Source organism: Hyperolius riggenbachi, chromosome 10 (genome assembly GCF_040937935.1).
Source record: "Hyperolius riggenbachi isolate aHypRig1 chromosome 10, aHypRig1.pri, whole genome shotgun sequence".
Classification (NCBI taxonomy): domain Eukaryota; kingdom Metazoa; phylum Chordata; class Amphibia; order Anura; family Hyperoliidae; genus Hyperolius; species Hyperolius riggenbachi.
The window spans coordinates 253,158,734-253,180,833 of NC_090655.1; the positions used below are offsets into that span (position 1 = coordinate 253,158,734).

Genomic DNA, 22,100 nt, shown 5'->3' on the forward strand with positions numbered 1-22,100 from the left:
CTGTACGGCGGCACCTATACTGGCTAACCTATACTGCGGCACTTATACACTGACTAACCTGTACTGCGATACCTATACTGGCTAACCTTTACCACAGCACCTATACTGGCTAACCTGTACTGCAACACCTATAGCTGGCTCACCTATAGTGGGGCACCTAGTTAGCTAATCTTTACTGGGGCACCTATAGCTGGCTAAACTATACTGGGGGCACCTATACTGGGGGAACTCCTACTCACCATCGGTGTGCTGATCCATCGTTCTATATTGAAAATCGTGAATCGAATTGAAATCGCAATTTCTGACAGAAATCGTGCAATTCAATCTTTTCCTAAACTCATTCAGGCCTATTTACCTGGACTCATAGTAGAAGATTCAGGTGGTGGAGAAGGACAGCGAGAGACTGATTAGCCTGAAGGGGGCTGGAGGAAGCCCCAGGTATGTATAAAACTTTTCTTTTCATCCATCTCAGGTACCCTTTAATTCGTAGTCACCAAACCAAATTTTAACAACATATCAAATAATTTGATTTCATAAGCAAAGGGAGTGCATACATTTGCATAAACCAGCATCAGCACAGAAATAGTTCCATCTCAGTGACCATCTCTATTAGTGACACAGCTACACATCAGGCTTTATTCTTACAGCATATATGTTATTTAGTATATATATATATATATATATATATATATATATATATATATATATATATATATATATATATATATATATATATATATATATATATATATAAGATTTCTGTGTTCACATCATATATACAGTCACAATCAGATACTGACTTTAAAAATACAGCACAAGTAACTATTTTTTGATTGGTTTATTTCATTTTTGTGGACTAAGCAGAGCTATTACTGTATATATAAATTATTTATGTTGACTATTATCTGAGAATTGGAACATTTTATCATATTTTAATTTTAATTACAGTTTAAATTCATTAGGAGTCGGAGTCGGTGCATTTTTCCCCAACTCCGAGTCCAGGTATCCAAAAATTGCTCCCGCCTCCAACTCCGACTCCACAGCCCTGTCCAATTGTCGCACCCTGGATCCTATCAGGTCCAGTGACTTTGCAGGACGAGATCCCCACACGTTGATTGGCTCAATAGGCTGCCTGTCACTTGACAGGCACCCTATTGGGCCAAAGTGTTTGGATCTTGTCCTACAAAGTGAATCAACACCCAATTCAGCTAGCTAAATGTACAAGCTGTTAGTCAGTATTTCTCCTGTCTGGCTCTTGGGGAAATTGCTGAAACCCAAGAGAAGCGGAAGATGTGTCTGACACTTCCGCTGCCCAGCAGATCAACTGTATACACATCATCATAGCAACATGGCTCTCTGCTGAGCATGCGCACTGTGCCAGTTTCAAACATATTATATGGCTCTCACAGAATTACATTTCAAAATATGTGGCGTTTATGGCTCTCTCAGCCAAAAAGGTTCCTGACCCCTGATAACTACAAGTCAATCACACTTCCAGTTCCTAGGCTTTCTGGCTGATGTTTTGGTCTCTTTTGAATGCTGGAGGTGCTTTCACTCTAGTGGTAGCATGAGATGGAGTCTACAGACCACACAAGTGGCTCAGATAGTGCAGCTCCTCCAGGATGACACATCAATGTGAGCTGTGGCAAGAAGGTTTGCTGTGTCTGTCAAAATTGTGTCCAGATCATGGAGGTACTACCAGGAGACAGGCCAGTACATCAGGAGACTTGGAGGAGGCTGTAGGAGGGCAACAACCCAGCAGCAGGACCGCTACCTCCACCTTTGTGCAAGGAGGAACAGGAGGAGCACTGCCTTGCAGTTGGCTGATGGTGTAAAGGTTAAGGGCTCTGCCTCTGACACAGGAGACCTGAGTTCGAATCTCGGCTCTGCCTGTTCAGTAAGCCAGCACTAATTCAGTAGGAGACCTTTGGCAAGTCTCCCTTACACTGCTACTGCCAATAGAGCGCGCCCTAGTGGCTGCTGCTCTGCTCTGGCGCTTTGAGTCCGCAAGGAGAAAAGCGCAATATAAATATTTGTCTTGTCTTGTCTTGTCTTGCCAGAGCCCTGCTAAATGACCTCCAGCCGGCCACAAATGTGCATGTGTGCTAAACGGTCAGAAACAGACTCCATGAGGGTGGTATGGGGGCCCAACGTCCACAGGTGGGGGTTGTGCTTGCAGCCCAACACTGTGCAGGATGTTTGACATTTGCCATAGAACACCTAGATTGTAAAAATTGCCACAAATGCACAATATATGGTAGCAGAGCGTTCATCCAGCCAATGCCACAACCTGTTAGATGCCTGACGTACGCTAGGGACCAACGCTTACAAACGCCTGCAAATGCATGCAACTGCTGGAGGAGATGAAGGAGTCTGATACAGGCAGTCAAAGAGCAGCAACAATCCAATGTACTGAGCAGCATGAAAAAGTCCTCAGGACTCAGTGTAAGAATGCTGCCATGTGTGCTTTGCAAGAAGTAAAAGAAACACTGGAAAACAACACTTCTGGCCAAAACATTTCCCACACTCAACACAAATGTCTTACAAGCAGTGATTTACACTCAAGATGTTTCCCACACTCAGCACGTGACGTGACACGTTCTAACCAGTGTGAGATCTCTCATGTCTGACAAGGTGTGATTTACCACCAAAACATTTCCCACACTCAGCACATGAATAGGGCTTCTCACCAGTGTGATATCTCTCATGTATGACAAGGCTTCTCTTATCTACAAAACATTTCCCACACTCAGCACATGAATAGGGCTTCTCACCAGTGTGAGTTCTCATATGTCTGACAAAGTGACTTTTATGTCCAAAACATTTCCCACACTCAGCACATGAATAGGGCATCTCGCCAGTGTGAGATCTCTCATGTCTGACAAGGTGTGATTTACCACCAAAACATTTCCCACACTCAGCACATGAATAGGGCTTCTCACCAGTGTGATATCTCTCATGTATGACAAGGCTTCTCTTATCTACAAAACATTTCCCACACTCAGCACATGAATAGGGCTTCTCACCAGTGTGAGTTCTCACATGTCTGACAAAGTGACTTTTATGTCCAAAACATTTCCCACACTCAGCACATGAAAAGGGCTTCTCACCAGTGTGAGATCTCTTATGTCGGACAAGGTGTGATTTAACACCAAAACATTTCCCACACTCAGAACATGAAAAGGGCTTCTCGCCAGTGTGAGAGCTCTCATGTTGGACAAGGTTTCCTTTGAGTCCAAAACATTTCCCACACTCAGCACATGAAAAGGGCTTCTCACCAGTGTGAGATCTCTCATGTCTTACAAAGGTTCCTTTATGTCCAAAACATTTCCCACACTCAGCACATGAATATGACTTGTGACCAGTGTGAGATCTCTTATGACTTACAAGATGTGATTTCTGTACAAAACCTTTCCCATATGTGGAACAGGAATAAGACCCTCCAGCAGTAGAAGAGCTGTGCTGGATATGAGGCCCCTCAGGATTAGACAGGTGAGGGGAGTCTGGGGGAATATTTGGGGTAACCAGGATATCTGCAGCAGACTCTTGTCCAGTGACATCATCATCCGTTGTACAGTCTGTGGATACAGAGAGACGAGTCTCTGAGAGGTTCCTGATGCCAGGACTCCGCCCTGCAAATAGAGAAACATCATCACTTCCTGTTAGAGAATTCTGTGGGGAGGAACAATTATCATTAGGGATGGTCAGTGAGCTGCTGATAATTCCAAGTTGATGCAAAGATGATGCAGATTGGAAATGGGCCAGATGCAGCATCTGTGTAACTTGCATATAATTTGCACCATCTCAGAGTTATTGGCATGTCTCTGACCATCGCTAGTTATCAGCCTGACAGAGAACTGCAGAAGGTTGTGCTCATTACAGGCGGCCAATCACATGACAATAACTTTGCTTTGCATGCAAAATTTCTGTATCTTAAAATTTGGACAATGAAATGAATGACCCGGGAAATGTGATTAGCTGCATACAATTTGCATGAGATTTGCATACAAGTACAGTTATTTGCATCTGATTTACCTCCCTACACCTAAAGAATTGGCCACACATTGACAAGCAGTAAATTGTAGAGATTGATGAGACAATGGAAGCAATGTGTTACTCTTGTGACAACAGACCTATATGTACTTATAGCAAGAGATCTGTGTTATGTTTGTAGAGCAATGTGGTGTCACTTACACATTCTTATTACCATTGTGCAAATTCTTGTTCCCATTTGTGCAAATAAAGATATTGTGACATTACACAACATAAATTATAGGAGCTGCGAGGTGGAGGAATTATTTATTTACATCATGGAGACCCCAAACCACTAATACTTCTGTAGCTGGATAAATACATCCATATATACTCCTTGATATCCAGTATAGCCATATCTCTCCTCCCATCCGTCTGTCTGATAAGCAACCAAACTGCTGCACTCTCAGGAGATCAGTGGGGGAGGGGAAAGGGTGTGGCTAGAAATCACTGGACCGCCCCCTGCAAAACTTGGGAAACCCCCTCCACCTTTGTAACAAACCTCTCCTCTGTACCTGTGTGACACCCTTTTACATGCTTGTGAATGCCGGGCTTTCTATCCTCTTGAAAAAAAACCTTATTATTTGTTGTCATCATGTGACGCAGGTTCTGCCATAAGAAGCTCTTAGCCTGGTGCACATTTGACCTGGAACATAAATTTGCCTTCTCAAAACAGAAGGTTTTTACGATTTTTCATGTTAGTGTCAGCGCATGATGTCTCCCACAATGCATCACTGCTGAACATGCAAATTGCCCCTTTGTTGTCCATGAAAGCTAAACACACCTCCAGAACCGCTGTGTCAGCTTGTTTCAGCCTTCAGGGACAACAAATAGATGATTTGCATATTCAGCAGTAGTGCATTGTGGGATAGCTCAAATGCAATTACAATTAATCTAATTACAAATATCTTCAGTTTTGAGAAGGTACATTTCTGTTTAGCGTAGCATTTTAGTGAGAGGGCTTTTTGGTCCTCTTTAGCCCCTTACACACTCCTAGGAGTTCTTGTTCACCCTGAGCTTGCTGGGCAATCTGTACATGTGAGCTGGAGTAACAGGAGGACAGTCACAGCGGATGTGATGTAACATGTGCTGTGACTTTCCATTGTTGTCATGGCTACCTATGCCACGTCTGATTCCTGTCACTGCAATGGGCACAGCGTACATCTCCGAACTAGTGATGGATTGCGAATGAACGATCGGGGACTATTCACAAACGTTTCCGCAAATGTTCACAAACTAAATGCTCGCGGGGGGACTTCATTGCCTTTAATGGCAGGTGAACTTCAAAAACCTTCAGGGCATATTTTCAGCAACAATTGCTGTTAAAAAGATGTCAGAACTGTCCATAAACCCGGGCAGTGGCACAGCATTCCTCAAAATATGTATTTTACACAGAGGCTTTATTTGAAACTGCATTTCGGGTCTATATTTTTCAAATTAAGTTTTTTTTTAAAAATGGCCGCTGTGTTCACCTGTCTAAAATGTTTATTTGCAGCCACTGTAGCAGAGCCTTTAAATATTTGACAAATGCTTAATTCTTAAAGTACACTGCGGTCACAAAACATGCTGCTTGTGCAGTGTGGGTCTAACACTGGGTATAGAGAAGAGAACTGGTAGGCACTTGGATACTGGACATATTGGTTAATCCAGGGCTGTGGAGTCGGTACAAAAATCCACCGACTCCAACTCCTCTAATTTGCATATTACAATCTTCTGTAATTATACTGATTATATGAGAAGTGCTCAAAAGACAATCCTCAACTCCTGGGATCAATAGTTCATTGCAGTTCAGGTTTCCCCCCTCATATGCCCGACTCACCAGATCCTCTGGCCTATATGGGCCAGTCTGCGCATCAGGGATGTTGGCCACCCCTCTGCCTCTCTGGCACTCTGCTGGGCTTAGATCCACTCCAGGTGTCTTTTTTTGACCAGATGGGATTTATTACCTCCAGAGAAAAAACGCTTTCATAGCGTAAAAGTGCTTAACTGTTTTATTAAAACCGCAATAAAAACATATATGACTATCATAGTCTTTCACAGTATTCAGCCATATACACCTTGGCACCCAAGGGACATGCAGGCTGGCGGGTTTCCGTTTAAACAAATAAGCTTGCACTGGGCAGACTATTGGGCTGATAAATGCCTCGCTCAATGCCCGTTACCAATCTCACCGCCGCCTTGCCTGACTCCCGGCGATTCCAATGCACTCGGCTAAGCTCTCGCGGGTATCCGACGTCACCGCGTCCGGCCATGTCCCCACGCTAAACGTTCCTGCTTAAGCTCCGCCCTACGCGTTTCGTTACCATAGCAACTCCTCAGGGGCCCCCGAGTTGAGGACTGTTATCTGAGCGCTTCTCATATAATCATTATAATTACAGAAGTAATCTCACAATAGTAGAGCAGATATTAGAACCGGAAACTGTCTAATGGTGTATGAAAGTCCATTTTTTAAATCTTGAGAACTGTATTTGCACGTGAGCGCTTGAAGTACTCTGTACATATTACAATCTTGTTGATTGACAGTATGTAACATGAAATGCGTCTCTTAACTGCCAACGCTTAGGAATTTTAAAAGACAACAGAAGTGAGAAGGATATGTAGACTGCCATATTTATTCCCTTTAGTCATAGACTAAACCTAGTCCTTGGTAAGAGTACTTGTAAAAGGTACAGACCGGAACAAAGAACATCTATCAGGCCCTAGGCAATGTAACTGTGGGTACATGTAAGAGTGATGTGCAGGTACTCTGCAGGGGAATGAGGAGATTCTTCCTCTATTACACATTCTTCATGCACAATCTGAACCAGGTTTACGGGTGATAGACAACACCTCTGTGTTCAATGTGCACAACATTCTCAGTGGATTCCCTGCAGCTCTGTGGCGAGTGCATATGTAGAGTATAGTACTACTGTGTAACAAAGTAAACCTGAGACAGATGAAATTAAAGTTTTATACATACCTGGGGCTTCCTCCAGCCCCATTCAGGCTAATCAGTCCCTCGCTGTCCTCCTCCGCCACCTGGATCTTCTACGAGTCCAGGTACTTGAGCCAGTCTGGCATAGAGCGCATGCACACACTCGGCCGCAGGGAGCGTACTACACCTGCGCAGCACTATTACGCAGGTGCAGAATGCTCCTGGCTGTAGGAGCGGCACGCGGCCGGACTGCGCTGACTGGGTGAATTACCAGGACTCATAGCAGAAGTTCCAGGTGGTGGAGGTGGACAGCGAGGGCCTGATTAGCCTGAAGGGGGCTGGAGGAAGCCCCATGTATGTATAAAACTTTTCTTTTCATCCTTCTCAGGTACCCTTTAATTCGTAGTCACCAAACCAAATTTTAACAACATATCAAATTATTTGATTTCATGAGCAAAGATGAAATATATGTGTACACATCATATATACTGTACAGTCACAATCTGACTTTAAAAATATGGGGACTGTTTTATTGAAGCAGCACAAGTAACTAATTTTGATGGTTTCTTTCATTGTTGTGGGCTTAGCACAGCTATTACTGTGTATATAATTTATGATGACTATTATCTAAGAAATAAAACATTTTATCATATTTTCTATTTTAATTACAGTTTAAATTCATTAGGAGTCGGAGTCGGTACATTTTTTCCCGACTCCGACTCCAGGCACCCAAAATTGCTCCAACTTCGACTCCAGAACTCCAACTCCGACTCCACAGCCCTGGGTTAATTAAGTATTACAATGCTGCATATGCTAGAGGACCTGGCGACATGCTCAAGACAACAGAGAACAGTCCAAATGAACAAACAAAGTAGAGGAAAAGTCTGGCACTGTCACTTCTAATGGTCTGAAGGAGAAAGCAATCATGGGCAATGGTGAAAAGTACTTATCTCATCTGGGTAGTTCTGTGTGCTGAGGGGGTGTAGACAGGGGGCGCCAGTGGGAGACGGATTAACACCGTCTCCCAGGGTGACGCCCAGCTTCTTCTCAGGTCAAAAGTTGCACAATGAGTGGTGATGGGGGCAACCATTAAGTGCGTTTTGCTCAAAAACACAACTTCCTGTCCAGCAGTTCAAGTCCCGCCCCTTGACACCCGACCCCCCCCCTGCACACAGAACCGCCCAGATGGGATAAGTACCTCTCATGATTGCTCATTGTAGTCGTTCATTACTTTTCTGTGCATTCACCATACTGCTTGTTACTTCGGATCATTAAAAGTGACAGTGCCAGACTTTTCCTTTACTTTGTTTAATGGGCCTAACACTGCACTACAAAATCAACAGTGATGTGAAACACTTTGTGTGACAATCTCAGGTGACACACAATTTTTACAGTACAATACGGTCACTCAATCACTCTATTTTAACATAGTGACAGGCTGTAACAGTGACACACTCGCACACTACATTATACTAAACAGGTGGTGTATATAAGCTACACACCACACCACAAACAACAACAAAAATAACAGCAGGATCAGTCATCTAAAGGACTTTTGGAGTCCCTAGCTGGTGAACTGCAAGGAGCAGAACACCTATGGAAGCAGCTACACAACACTGAATAACACAGAACAGTGTCAGCAAGCAATCTCTGTCCCTCAATCAGCAGCACAGCTCTCCCTACTCTGACTCCAGTCTGACCGTAAAATAGCTGCCAGATTCACTTCTTTTATGGGGGTGAGGCCCATATGGTAAGAATGCGTAACTGCTTGCCGACCGTGTCACGCCGATGGGCGTGGCCACGGCAGCAGCCCCAGGACCAGCTAACGCCGATTGGCGTAAAGTCCTGGGGCAGCAGTTTGCAGGAGATTGCGCGCAGGCTGCGCGCGCATCTCCTGCCTAGTGGGCAGAGCAGAGCTCCGCCTTCAGTCTCTGAGCGGCGATTGCCACTCGGAAGACTGTATTTACATGTACAGCGCTGCGATCTGCAGCAGCGATGTAATGGGGACAGCCGTGTGACACGGCTGACCTCCTGGGGGACAAGAGAGCGATCTGCTCTCATAGGCAGAAGCCTATGACAGCCGATTGCCGTGATTGGCCGGCTGGGGGGGAGGGAGGGGATTTGGAAAAAAAAATAAAAAGAAAATGGCAAGAAATATTAAAAAAACAAAAACAAATAAATATTTATTAAAAAAATAAATAAATAAACACAGGGGGGCGATCAGACCTCACCAACAGAGAGCTCTGTTGGTGGGGAGAAAAGGGGGGGGGGGAGGGGGGGGAAATCACTTGTGTGCAGAGTTGTACGGCCATGCAGCTTGGCCTTAAAGCTGCAGTGGCCAATTAAGCAGGAAATAGCTTGGTCACTAGGGGGGTTTAACACCACGGTCCTCAAGAGGTTAATTGGCTGTCCTGCCTCACCTGACTTGAGGGTGAAGGGTCAAAATATGGTTCCATGTTAAAGGATGGGGTGAACACAAACTTCACATAAGCTTTGCAGTAAATACCAATGGCAAATGTTTGCTGTGAACTCCAGGCCACCGCTAGTCAGAACATGCTTGTGAGCAGTGACAGTCATACATAATAGCAATACAGATACACATTCTATATTTACTGCTGATTACTCACCTGTTCTGTCCTCTGTAACAGTGTCCTCCTCTTTACTTGTCCTTATCATGTCACCCTCCTCCATAGACTGCTGATCACTCCTCACATATGTCTCTTCTTCTTCCTCTTTATTTGTCCTCATCATTTCACCCTCCTCCATAGACTGATCATTCCTTATATATGTCTCTTCTTCTTCCTCTTTACTTGTCCTCATCAAGTCACCCTCCTCCGCAGACTGCTGATCACTCCTCACATATGTCTCTTCTTCCTCTTTAATTGTCCTCACCCTGTCACCCCCCACTATAGACTGCTGATCACTCCTCACGAATGTCTCTTCTTCCTCCTTAACCACAGCACTTCCATGTATAAGTTCTCCACCCTAAGTGCACAAAATGAGAGATCATTTAAAATGTGAACACAGATAACAGCATACACAGGAAGAAAGAATGTGACATGGTTTGGTGTCTCTGGGGATCCTCAGCCCCACCTACCTGATAATGGTAGGGGATGGTGTGATCTTCCTGTGGACAATCCTGGGAATAAAGAGGACCGGTGCATCTCTCTGGTGGATTTCTGTTACTGGATCCATCTGCAGGAAACACACACTGACTGAATACAGCTGAAACCTGAAAAATTAGAATTATTTTGTGCAAAACTCCATTTATTTTAGTAAAGGTGAAACTAATATATGCAATAGACTCATTACAGTAAAGCAATATATTTCAAGCCTTTACTTGTAATAATTTTGATGATTATGACTTACAGCTTATGAAAACACTTAAAGGGAACCTAAACTGAAAAGTATATGGTTTCCTGACTCCCCTGCTGATGCTGTGTCTCTAATACTTTTAGCCACAGCCCCTCAACAAGCATGCAGATCAGGTGCTCTGACTGAAGTCAGACTGGATTAGCTGCATGCTTGTTTCAAGTGTGTGATTCAGCCACTACTGCAGCAAAAGAGATCATCAGGCAACTGGTATTGTTTCAAAGGAAACATCCATATCCCTCTCAGTTAAGGCTCCCTTTAAAATCAAAATCTTATACCATTAGAATACTGAAAAATGTTAATATCCTAGGATCAGAGTATCAGACTCCAATCAACTAATTAATCCAAATAAATCCAAAACACCTGCAAAGGGTTCTTATTTCATATATTAGTTGCATCTTAAAGGAGTCATCAGGGAAAAAGTAAAAAAAAAAACAGCTTTACACACCTGGGGCTTTCTACAGCCCCTTGCAGCCAACTGTCCCACACTCCGCTCTCCGCCGCCGTTCCGGGCTCCACGCACGGTGCAGAGGCCGACCTCGAGGTAATCCTTACTGTGCCTACATCAAGCGCTGCTGTCAATCACGGCCACATTGTTCGCGGCATACTGCGCAGGCGCAGAACTACTGTCAACATGGGACAGCATGGGACAGTCGGCTGCAAGGGGCTGGAAAAAGCCCCAGGTGAGTAAAGCTGATTTTTTTTCCCCTGATGATTCCTTTAAGTTGAATTACTGAAATAAATGGATTTTCACCTGTACATTGTCTCCATATGTTTATGAAATGATGGAGGGGATCTAGGTCTGCACTCTTCTTTACATGACATGAAAGTCTCTTCTTACCTGGTGATGTGAGGGGCGGCTGATTCTCCATCACGGTGTCCTTGTAGAGGTCCTTTTGTCCTTCTATATACTGACACTCCTCCATGGAGAAACAGACAGTAAAATCCTGACCCCTTATAGGAACCTGACACATACAATAATACAGTTAACACCCAGACACACCCCTTGCTGTTACTGGATAATATCCCATAATTCCCAGCACCACTCACCTCTCCTGTCAGCAGCTCCATCATCTTCCTGGTGATTTCCAGAATCTTCTGCTTGTTGTGTCTCTCAGATATCAGGGGTTGAGGTGGGGGCACCGAGATGGTCACATGATCACCAAACTTTACTGGAGGAAAACTCTGTATAGAAAGACCAACAATAATGTCACATGATCTCCCAAAATCCTCCTCATCTCTCCAGTCAGCTGTGTGCAGGGCCGGGACAAGGTTCCCCAGCACTAGAGGCAGAGAGTCCTCCAGTTGTGACCCCCCCCCAGTGTAGGTAGCAGATGTAGCCCCAGTATTAAAGGAAACCTCATTTATAAAACAAAATTCAAAATGAACCTCCCCCTGAGGGAGGTTCATAAATTATGTTTCCTTGTGGGGTCTAATTTGTCTCGATGAAGGTGTCCATCTTGCAGATGTCATTGCAGCATGGTCAATGTTTACCCCTTCCCGACCGCCTAATGCTGATAGGCGTTGGCAAGGTGAGATTAGCTGGGATCGTGTGATGAAACGGAGCTCCGAGATCAGCCTGCTAGCCCGCGATCACGACTAGCAGGCTGTTAGAATAAAAAAATAAAAAAAAATAGTTTGTTTTGGTTGTACAGCACTGCTATCTAGTGCAGGGCTGTACAGGGGACAGCTTAGTGACAAAGCTGTCCCCTCAAATATCTCACAATGTGATCCCCTCTCACAGGCTGATGCCTATGAGAGCAGATCAGTGATTGGATTCCGGGGGGGAGGGAGGGGGGGAAGGAAGGATGTAAATTTAAAAAAATGAGAACATTTAATTAAAAAAATAATAATTTTAAATTAATTAAAAAAATAATGACAGTGCAGCAGCAATCAGATGCCACCAACAGAAAGCTCTGTTGGTGGCAAGAAAAGGAAGCAAGATTCATTTGTGTGATAAGTTCAATGGCCGAATAATAAACTGTTAAAGCTGCAGAGTGCTAAATTGTAAAAAATAAATCGCCTGGTCACTAGGGGGGTGTAAGCCTGTGGTCCTCAAGCGGTTAAAGTGACCAAGAGTCCTGACCACTGCTGCATGCTGGGAGAAGTAGTCATTAATGTCTCTACATTTCCCTGCATGCACCAGCAGCTGGGTATGCTACATTTCCACACTGTGCGGCAGTGACATCTGCAAGATGGACACCTTCATGGAGGCGGGGCTATGGAACAGCCCCTGTAGGTAAGTTAATTTAATGCTGCCCCCCTCCCAACACACACACATAAAGGATGCACCATTCACAAACTTCTATTTTTATAAATAAGGTGCTTAGTTCCCTAGTAGGTAGGTTGCCCCTCCCCCAGTACAGGTAGCCATACATGTCCAACTATTAAACATCCCCCTTCCCATTTTGGATAGCCAGATCAGCCTCTGGTATAAACAACCACATGCACAATGGACAAGCACCATCCACCATCCACATACGGCATCGCGGTGCATCAGAAGTCCTCGATGTGACGCGCTCCCAAAACTACATTACCACGCATACCTGCGTCGGACCGGAAGTCATGTAAGTCTTTGGCGACGTGTCAGTGCGAATACCCGCCGCAGGTTTTACGCGTCCCGCATGTGGGGAAGCGTATTTTTTGCAATACACTTATTCGCATGTGATCGATTGGCCGGCAGGAAGTGAGCGTCACTTCCTGCTTGGCCGGATGCCAGATGGGGAATACCGCATAGTAACACGGTATTCTCCAAAGGCCTGTTTCTGGCGGTATGCAGTGTGAATGGGGCCTCAAGTTTAGCCTTCAACAATTGAAATGCATGTTCAATTGGGTTAAGATCAGGTGACTGACTTGGCCATTCAAGAATTTTCCAGTCCTTTGCTTTAATAATCTCCTGGGTTGCTTTGGCTGTATGTTTTGGGTCATTGTCCATCTCTATCATGAAACGACCCCCAATCAATTTGACTGGATGACCTGGATGTTCAGGTCTTTTTGCAGTTCACCAGTGCTTACTATTTTTTCAGGATTTACCAAACTGTAGATTTTTCCATTCATACTATTGTAGCAATTTGGATGGATTTTTTCCGTTTTCACAGCTTAAAGTGGATCCGAGATGAAAAACGAACTATAACAAGTAACTTGTATATATATATATATATATATATATATATATATATATATATATATATATATATATATATATATATATATATATCTTATCTAAAGTTAGATTGTTTACACAGCAAATCTAGCTGCAAACAGTTTTAATAGAATATGATTATTTATTCCTGTGATACAATGACAGCAGCCATGTTGTTTGTAAACGTTACACAGAGGCAGGCTTATCTGTATCTTGAGCCATCAGCCTAATCCCCTCTCCTCCCTCCTCCCTCCTCCCCTCTGCCTCTGAAATCAATGGCTAGTAACACCTCCCCCTCCTCATGCCCAGACTGAGCTCCCATGAGCCCTTGCTACTGTCAAGGCTCTCTGAAACCCTGTGAGTGAGGCTTTTTTAGTTTATAGGGAATTAGAGTATTAAAACAAAAACAAAAAAGTATTTGGCTTGAGGAATGCCCTATAAACAATATGAAAGGAACACAATTATGCAATGTGTAAAAGTTCACCTCGGATCCAATTTAAGGATTTCTTCTTTTACCTGCATGGAGCGTTCCTTTGACCGCATGTTGTCCATTCACTACAAAATCTTCCACATGCAAGCACCACACCGCATACCTACTCCAGCCCTTTTATCTGCTTAATTAATAATCACAAAATGACGGACTTGCCAACACCTGCCCATAAAATAGCTTTTGAATCAATTGTCCAATTACTTTTGAGCCCCTTAACCACTTGAGGACCGTAGGCTTACATCCCTCTAGTGACCAGGCTATTTTTTTTGCAATTAAAAAATGCCACTGCAGCTTTAAGGCCTCGCTGCAGGGCCGTACAACTCAGCACACAAGCGATCCCCCCACCACACACACACACTTTTCTGAGAAAGCTCTGTTGGTGGGCTCTGATCGCTCCCAGGATTGATTGTTTATTTTTTTTACAATTTTTTTTAAAATAAATAACCATATTATCTTCCTATCCCTCACCCTGCCAGCCTATGACAGCGATCGGCTTCAGCCTATGACAGCGGATTGCAGTGCAGTACACAGTAAATAGACGGTGGTTTTGCCATCTAACAGTCTCCTAGCGGCGATTACCGCTGGGAGACAGATGGCGGGGCGGAGCTCCATCATCCAAGCAGAGATGCACGCGCGTGGCACAAAACCCCGCCCCAGGACTTGATGCCAATTGGTGTTAGGCAGTCCTGGGGCTGCCACCACTTTCACACCCATTGGCGTTACCTGGTCTTTAGGTAGTTAAATGAAGGGATTGTGTTAAAAAATTCTATAGTTACCTCACATTTCTATCCAATTGTTTTGTTCATCCCACTAAATTAAAGCTGAAAGTCAGCACTACAACTGCATCTGAGTTATTTTATTTAATATTCACTGTAACGTACAGAACCAAAATTAGAACGTTGCCTCTGTCCATATATTTATGTACCAAACTGTAAGTAGCCCCCTCCCCAAGTCAGATAGCCAGAGATCCCGCAATATTAGGTTGTGCCCCTCCCAAAGTTAGACAGCCAGATGACCCCCCCAGTATATGACAGCTCCCTCCTCAGTTTAGCTAGCATAATGTCTCCCAGTATTAGGTAGGCCCCGCCCAAAGATAGAAAGCCAGATCGGCCCCCAGTATATAATAGCCCCCTCCCTAGTTAAGCTAGACAGATGTGCCTTTGGTGTTAGGCTGCCACTCTTTCCAAGTTATGATAGCTCTAAGAGCCCCCAGTATTGGGCAGCCCTTCCTCCCCAGTATAGATAGCCAGATCATCCCCTCAGTATTAGATAGCCCCCTCCCCAGTTTAGAAAGCCAGATAAGCCCCCAGTATTAAGCAGCCTCCTTCCCAATGTTAGATAGCCAGATGTGCCCACAGTATTAGGTAGTCCCCTCCCCAGATAAGATGCCAGCTACTTCCAGTCTCAGGGCAGGATGCTCATCTATAAAGACCTAAATGCCAAAACAGGCACAGAGAAGGACAACCTGACCACCAAGGGAAACACATACATACTTGGAGAAAGAGCCATTACCAGGGACCAATGCAGACTGCAAGAAACAGCTATGACAAGACAGTAAACAAAAGTGGAAAACCCTGCTGAACCTGTGCTGGAACCTCGGCCTATACATAATGAATGGATGAACCAGGGGTGACTCTCTTGGGAGATTTACTATGACCTCCCACGTGGGCAGCAGTGTGGTAGACTATGCCTTTACAGACACACACCCCATAAACATCAATGCCCTCATAGTCACCCCTGAAACACACCTGTCAGACCACAACCAAATACTGCTGTACCTGAAATCCACCGATAAGCCAACCACACAGCAGCCTGGCCAGACCAGTCTCTACAAGCTGTCACCAATCTTCAAATGGCCCAAACAGTCTGCCACAGAATACACCAACATGGCCAACACAGCCAAAATCCAAGAGCTGCTGGAAATATTTCGTACCAACTCATATGAACCAAAGCAACATAGGTTCAGCCATGCAGTGAAGGACTTCAGTAACGTCTTATATACTATGGCAGGACTAGCTGGCCTCAAGTAGACCAACATCAAGAGACCCACCAATAAACAGTCACAAAATTGTTTAGACCATGAACAGGACTGGATTTACCATAAGGCACTGTAGGCACATGCCTACAGGCACCTGATGATGGAAATGCGTCCCACTCCCCTCCCCTAGTGCCTCCCTCCCTCCTTTTCTATGCAGAATCCTGATGAAAGTGTAAATAAGAGGTTACTTAACCAGGGTCTTTGCACTCCACTGAACAGATCTCCCTTTAGTTGGGGGCACCTCTAGCTATTTAATACTAACAGGCACCTATAGCTACCTATAAGGGGCATGGGAAATAAGGGAGAAGTGACTTGGTGTGCGGTTCGGTGGGGGGTTTGTAGGTTCATGGAGGGCGAATTCTAGGGGGCCCGGACATCTGTGCCTATAGAATCCTGTGATGTAAATCAGGGTCTGGCAGTGAATGTAAGGCTCTACGTAATTCTCTAAGGGCAGCCTGTAACCAAAAGCACAGAGACCCCAACAACCGAGACCTAAGGGAAGCCCACAACCGTCTTAAGAAGCAGCACAAAGGCACCCTGAAATGAAAAAAATAAACAGAGCCACATTTTCCACAAACTCCACCAGCCGGAGGACTCCCTCCAGGACAAATCTTTCTGGGATATCTGGAACCATATCAGCAAAAAGCCCAAGAAAAGCCCATATCCAAAATGGCCACATCTGGCTCCACTACTTCAGGGACCTCTACAAAGACATCCCAGAAAATTGCCCAAACCCTGGAACAGAAACAAACAGCCACAAAACTGAAGGACATGGAGGAGACAATCAAGGACTTCCAGAACCCTCTGGATACACTAATCACAGTGCAGGAAATAAGAGAAAGAATAAAGCTGATACAATGTAAGAAGGCCAGTGGTACTGATGGCATCCTGCCAGAGATGAGGAAATACAGCCCCCCCCCAGACATACATGAGGCACTCACAGGACTATTCAGCCTCATCCTGAGTGCGGCTCCTTTCCCCAGGCCTGGAGCGAGGGCCTCATAACTCCCATCCACAAGAATGGGGACCGATATGATCCAGCTACCTACAGAGCAATCTGTATCAGGAGCACACTGGGGAAAGTGTTTAAAGTGGACCTGAACTCAGAACTTCCTCTCTGCTCTAAAAGGTATGCAACAGTATAATAACCTTTAGAGAAAAACAATTTCTTTGTTACAGATGATACAAATCCTGCAATAAATCTGCAGCGTCTACTTCCTGCTTTCATGGAAAAAGACATAGGATTAACATGCTGTGTTTCCAAATTAGCAACTCCACCATGGTAGGAGATTCCTGAGCTGACACAGCTGCGGAGATGAAATTACAGTGGTGATTAGTCACAGATGAGGGGGAAATAGATCGGCTACACTCTCTAAATACATCCAGAATGCATTTCTCTCTGTTTTCCTTCTGTTCTGTGCAAGAGGCATTAGACTCTGTGTGGCACCCAGGCCTTTTCCTAACACTCCTAGAGAGCGGAATAAGAGTTCATATACTGGGAGCCAATGCAGTGTGAAAGTGGGCGGGAAGAGAAGCGCGTTCTTCAAGCAGCGGCGAGGAGGCAGGCAGGGCTGCAGTCTGAGAGCAACGCTCTTTCACATACAGTAGAATCTTGTTATAGTAAACTCTGATATAGTAAACTCAGGTTCCAGCAACTGCTTCTGTATAAATATATAAATGACCAATTCTGAAATATATGACCAATTCTGATATAGTAAACTTCTGATATAATAAACTACTTTTACTATAAAGGGATTCTACTGTATACATTAACCAACTGGCTGTAGCCCTGGAGTCCTCCCCAGCACCAGGCCGCCTCCTGCATGACTGAGGTGAAGTTCCTGCTGTATGCAGATGACCATCTACTGCTCTCCCTAACAGAGAGGGGCCTATAGGATAGCCTGGCAGTACTGGAGAGTTTCTGCACCACATGGGCACTGCCCATCAACCCAAAGAATACAAGAGTGATGGTGTTCCAGAGGAAGAGTCTAAATAAAACCTCCACCTTCTCATTTACATGAAATGGCTCCACACTGGTGGCCACCAACAGTTACACCTACCTGGGGCTGGAGATTAAGTAATCGGGGAGCTTTAAGCCAGCAGTAAAGGGCCCTGAAAAAAAAAGCCTGCAGAACCTTTTATGCATCAGAAGGCAACTGTACCACCTGAAGCCACTGGTGAGAGTCTGGGTAAAAATATTCTACAGTATTATCACCCCAAACCTGCTCTATGGCAGTGAGGTATGGGGCACGGTCACCTACCCTGACCAATCAAAATGGGACTCCAGCTCAAAAGAAGTCTTCCATCTAGAGTTCTGCAAGAATCTTCTCCAAGTCAATCACAGCACTTCCAGGCAGAGCTGGGCAGATTCCCACTATGGCTGACTAGCCAGCAGAGGGCGCTCTCATACTAGGCGCACATACAGAGCAGCAGCCCTGGCACTTACCACAATAAAGCCTCACTGAGCCAGGGGGCCAAGGCCATACCATGCACTGTACAAAGCATCAGCAGCCAGCCCAGCCAGGACCACCAACACAGCCTGACAAAAGCCCAAATAAAAGGGACTATAGAACGTTACAAGGTGTGATATCTGGAGGAATGGAGGAGTGACATAAATAACTCCCAGAAACTCTCTGTCTACCAATCACTACAGAAGGAGTACACAATGGCCCTGTATCTGGAGGCTACACCACCCCAAAGATACACAGACCCTGAGCCTGTACCATCTGAGCGCCCACAGCCTGGAGATAGAGACAGGCAGGCACAGACAGACATGGAAGCCCCGGGAGGAGAGGCTGTGCAGGCAGTGTGACCAGGGGGGCCTGGAGGATGAGGACCACTTCCTGCTACACTGCAGCAAACATGCATCTGTGAGGACTGCCCACTTCCAGAGACTCTCCGCCCACATCCCGGATTTTACCTCCTATGATGAGGAGAGGAAAATCTACATCCAACTGGGGAAGAGGAAACAACTGTGCAAATAGTGGCCCAATATGTCGCCACCTGCCACCCACTGTGACGAACATGATACCCCACAGACTGTATATCCCTTATACTGCCCATATACCCTCCTCACCCCTATGCACTATATATTCCAGTCCCCTATACTGTCCCTGATATTCTCCACACCCTTATGGACTGTATACCCCAATCCCCTATACCCTTCCCTTAAATGACAACTGAAGAGAGAGGTATATGGAGGCTTCCATGTTGATTTACTTTTAAGCAATACCAGTTGCCTGGCAGCCCTGCTGATCCTCTACCTCTAATACTATTAGCCATAGCCCCTGAACAAGCATGCAGCAGATCAGGTGTTTCTGACTTTAAAGTCAGATCTGACAAGACTAGCTGCATGCTTGTTTCTGGTGTTATTCAGATACTACTGCAAAGAAATAGACCAGCAGGGCTGCCAGGCAATTGGTATTGATTAAGAGGAAATAAATATGGCAGCCTCCGTATACCTCTTACTTTAGTTCCCCTTTAATACCACAATCCACCCCTTCCATGCTAATGCTATTGTTTTGCTTTGGCCATGCTAAACATATTTGGTCCTGCCAATAAAGCATTTTTGTATTTGGATTACCAGATCAGCCCCAGTATTACGCATCCCCCCTCCCCAAGTTAGATAGTCTGATCAGCCACCAGTAACAGGTAGCCCTCTCCTCAAGTTAACCAGATGACCCCCCCCCCCCCCCCAGCATATGGCAGGGCCCTTCTTCAGTTTAACTAGCCAGATGTGCCCCCAGTGTAAGGCAGCCCCCTACCCAAGTTAGATAATCAAATCAGCTGATGGAAGCAGCAGCAAGGGGGGGCTTTTTCTGTGTATCAGAGAACAATTACACATTGGAGATTAATACACCCAACCCCCCTTTCCAGGACATAAATGCACCCCAGCAGCATTCTAGTGTCCCCATACTGCCTCCTAATAGTGTGTCCCAGCATTCTAGTGTCACCCATAGAGTGTCTGAGCTTCCCAGTGTCCCCTAAACTGTGTCCCAGTATCCCCATAGTGGGTCTTAGCTTCCCAGTATTCCCATAGTGAAACCCATTCACCCTGCCCTCACAGTATGTCCCACCTTCCAGTGCCCCTCATAGTGTGCCCCAGCTTCTCAGTGCCCCTCATGGTGTGCCCCAGATTCCCAGTGTCCCTCAGAGTGTGCCCCAGCTTCCCAGTGTCCCCATAGTGTGTCTTAGCTTCCCAGTGTCCTCATAGTGTGCCCCAGTTTCCTAGTGTCCGCATAGTGTGTCTTAGCTTCCCAGTGTCCCCATAGTGTGTCCCAGCTTCCCAGTGTCCCTCATAGTGTGCCCCAGTTTCCTAGTGTCCCCATAGTGTGTCTTAGCTTCCCAGTGTCCCCATAGTGTGTCCCAGCTTCCCAGTGTCCCTCATAGTGTGCCCCAGTTTCCTAGTGTCCCCATAGTGTGTCTTAGCTTCCCAGTGTCCCCATAGTGTGTCCCAGCTTCCCAGTGTCCCTCATAGTGTGCCTTAGCTGCCCAGTGTCCCCATAGTGTGTCCCAGCTTCCCAGTGTCCCTCATTGTGTGTCCCAGCTTCCCAGTGCCCCCATAGTGTGTCTTAGCTTCCCAGTGTCCCCATAGTGTGTCCCAGCTTCCCAGTGTCCCTCACTGTGTGCCTTAGCTGCCCAGTGCCCCATAGTGTGTCTTATCTTCCCAGTGTCCCCATAGTGCATCCAAGCTTCCCAGCCTCCTTATAGTGTGTCCCAGCATTCCCAATGTTCCCTAAAGTGTGTCCCAGCATTCCCATGGTGTCTTCCAGCTTACCAGTGTCTCCATAGAGTGCCCCATCTTTTCAGTGTCCCCTAAACTGTGCCCAGTATATGGAAGCCCCCCTCCCTAGTTTAGATAGCCAGATCAGCCCCCAGTACATGGAAGACCCCCTCCTCAGTTTAGGTAGCCAGATCAGCCCAAGTATTAGGCCACCCCTTAAACTGAGCAGCCCCTCCCCACATGTGAGCAAAGCCTCTAGTGCTGTCTACTTACATCACTGCATCAGGAACTCAGCTGTGTCAGGCTCACAGCATCTCCTCGTCTCCCTCTAGTGATGAAACTAATGAGAGATGCCAAAAAAGGAAGAGAGAGAGAAGCTGCTGCAAGCCTGTGACATCGCGGAGCTCCCAGTGGGAAGAGGAGAAACACTACAAGCTCTACTCTCGACTCTGTATTAGACAGGCAAGGGTGTCTCTCGAAGGGAGGGATCATGGGTGCACCCTCGGGGCTAATGCCTTCCCTGCTTTGGCCCAGAACTGGCTGTGTGTTTTATTAATAGAGATAAGAGACATCCAGGATCCTCCTCACCTCTCCAGTCAGCAGATAGATGATCTCCAGGGTGAGGTTGAATAGCCTCTCAGTCATGTGACTCTGGTCCTCATCCATCCTCAGTGATGTGGTCATGTGATCCACACAGGATGCTGCTGCCTTTTGATAGATAATAAGGAAAGGATAATCTAGGCTGTACAGTTGTCAGTGGTGAAACTACCAATACAGGATCACCCTCCCCTCAGCACTCCCCATTGTTGCCAGTTGTGCGTGGTGGGGCCATGCAGAGTATCGCAGGAAAGTTAATTTCTAGCTACTGGTGCACTATACTCACAGCATGCTGCAGTCCTGTCCTCCCTCTGCCTCCTCTCCAGCTGGCCTTCTCTCCTCACATCCACCTCCCACTGTTACCATTCCTGTGATGTTACAGCAGTGCTGGTAGTGGTAGATGGATGAGGATATGAGAAGAGAAGAGGCAGAGAGGCTAATGGGAGCAGATGACTGGAGCACACTGACAGCTAGCTATAGAGCAATGTAAATCCTACCTCGTATTATGGAGGTGGGGGAAGAAAGAAATACTGATGGTGGACAATGGATGGGGGGGGGGGGGGACAATACATATTTGAGTATAATGGCAATGCTGGAGGGGGGGGGGGCACAGGGGGATATGGCTATACTAGGCAAGTAATGGCATTACTGTGGGCAGCACAGTGGGGCAGTGGTTAGCACTATTCCCTTGCAGTGCTGGGTCCGCAGTTCTAATCCCAGCCAGGGCAACATCTGCATAGAGTTTGTATGTTCTCCCCGTGTCTGTGTGGGTTTTCTCTGTGCAGTCCAGTT

General features: G+C 45.8%; 1 protein-coding gene across 1 annotated transcript in view; it reads right to left on the bottom strand.

Annotated features, from left to right (window-relative positions):
- Positions 1–22,100, bottom strand: part of LOC137535336 (zinc finger protein 665-like) — a 213,664-nt gene that overhangs the window by 42,682 nt on the left and 148,882 nt on the right. The window contains exons 5-7 of the mRNA XM_068257166.1: positions 10,044–10,141; positions 9,574–9,931; positions 2,748–3,632 (exon numbers count right to left, since the gene is read on the bottom strand). Of these exons, the coding sequence (XP_068113267.1) occupies positions 2,748–3,632; positions 9,574–9,931; positions 10,044–10,141 (1,341 nt within the window). The remainder of the gene's footprint in view (positions 1–2,747; positions 3,633–9,573; positions 9,932–10,043; positions 10,142–22,100) is intronic.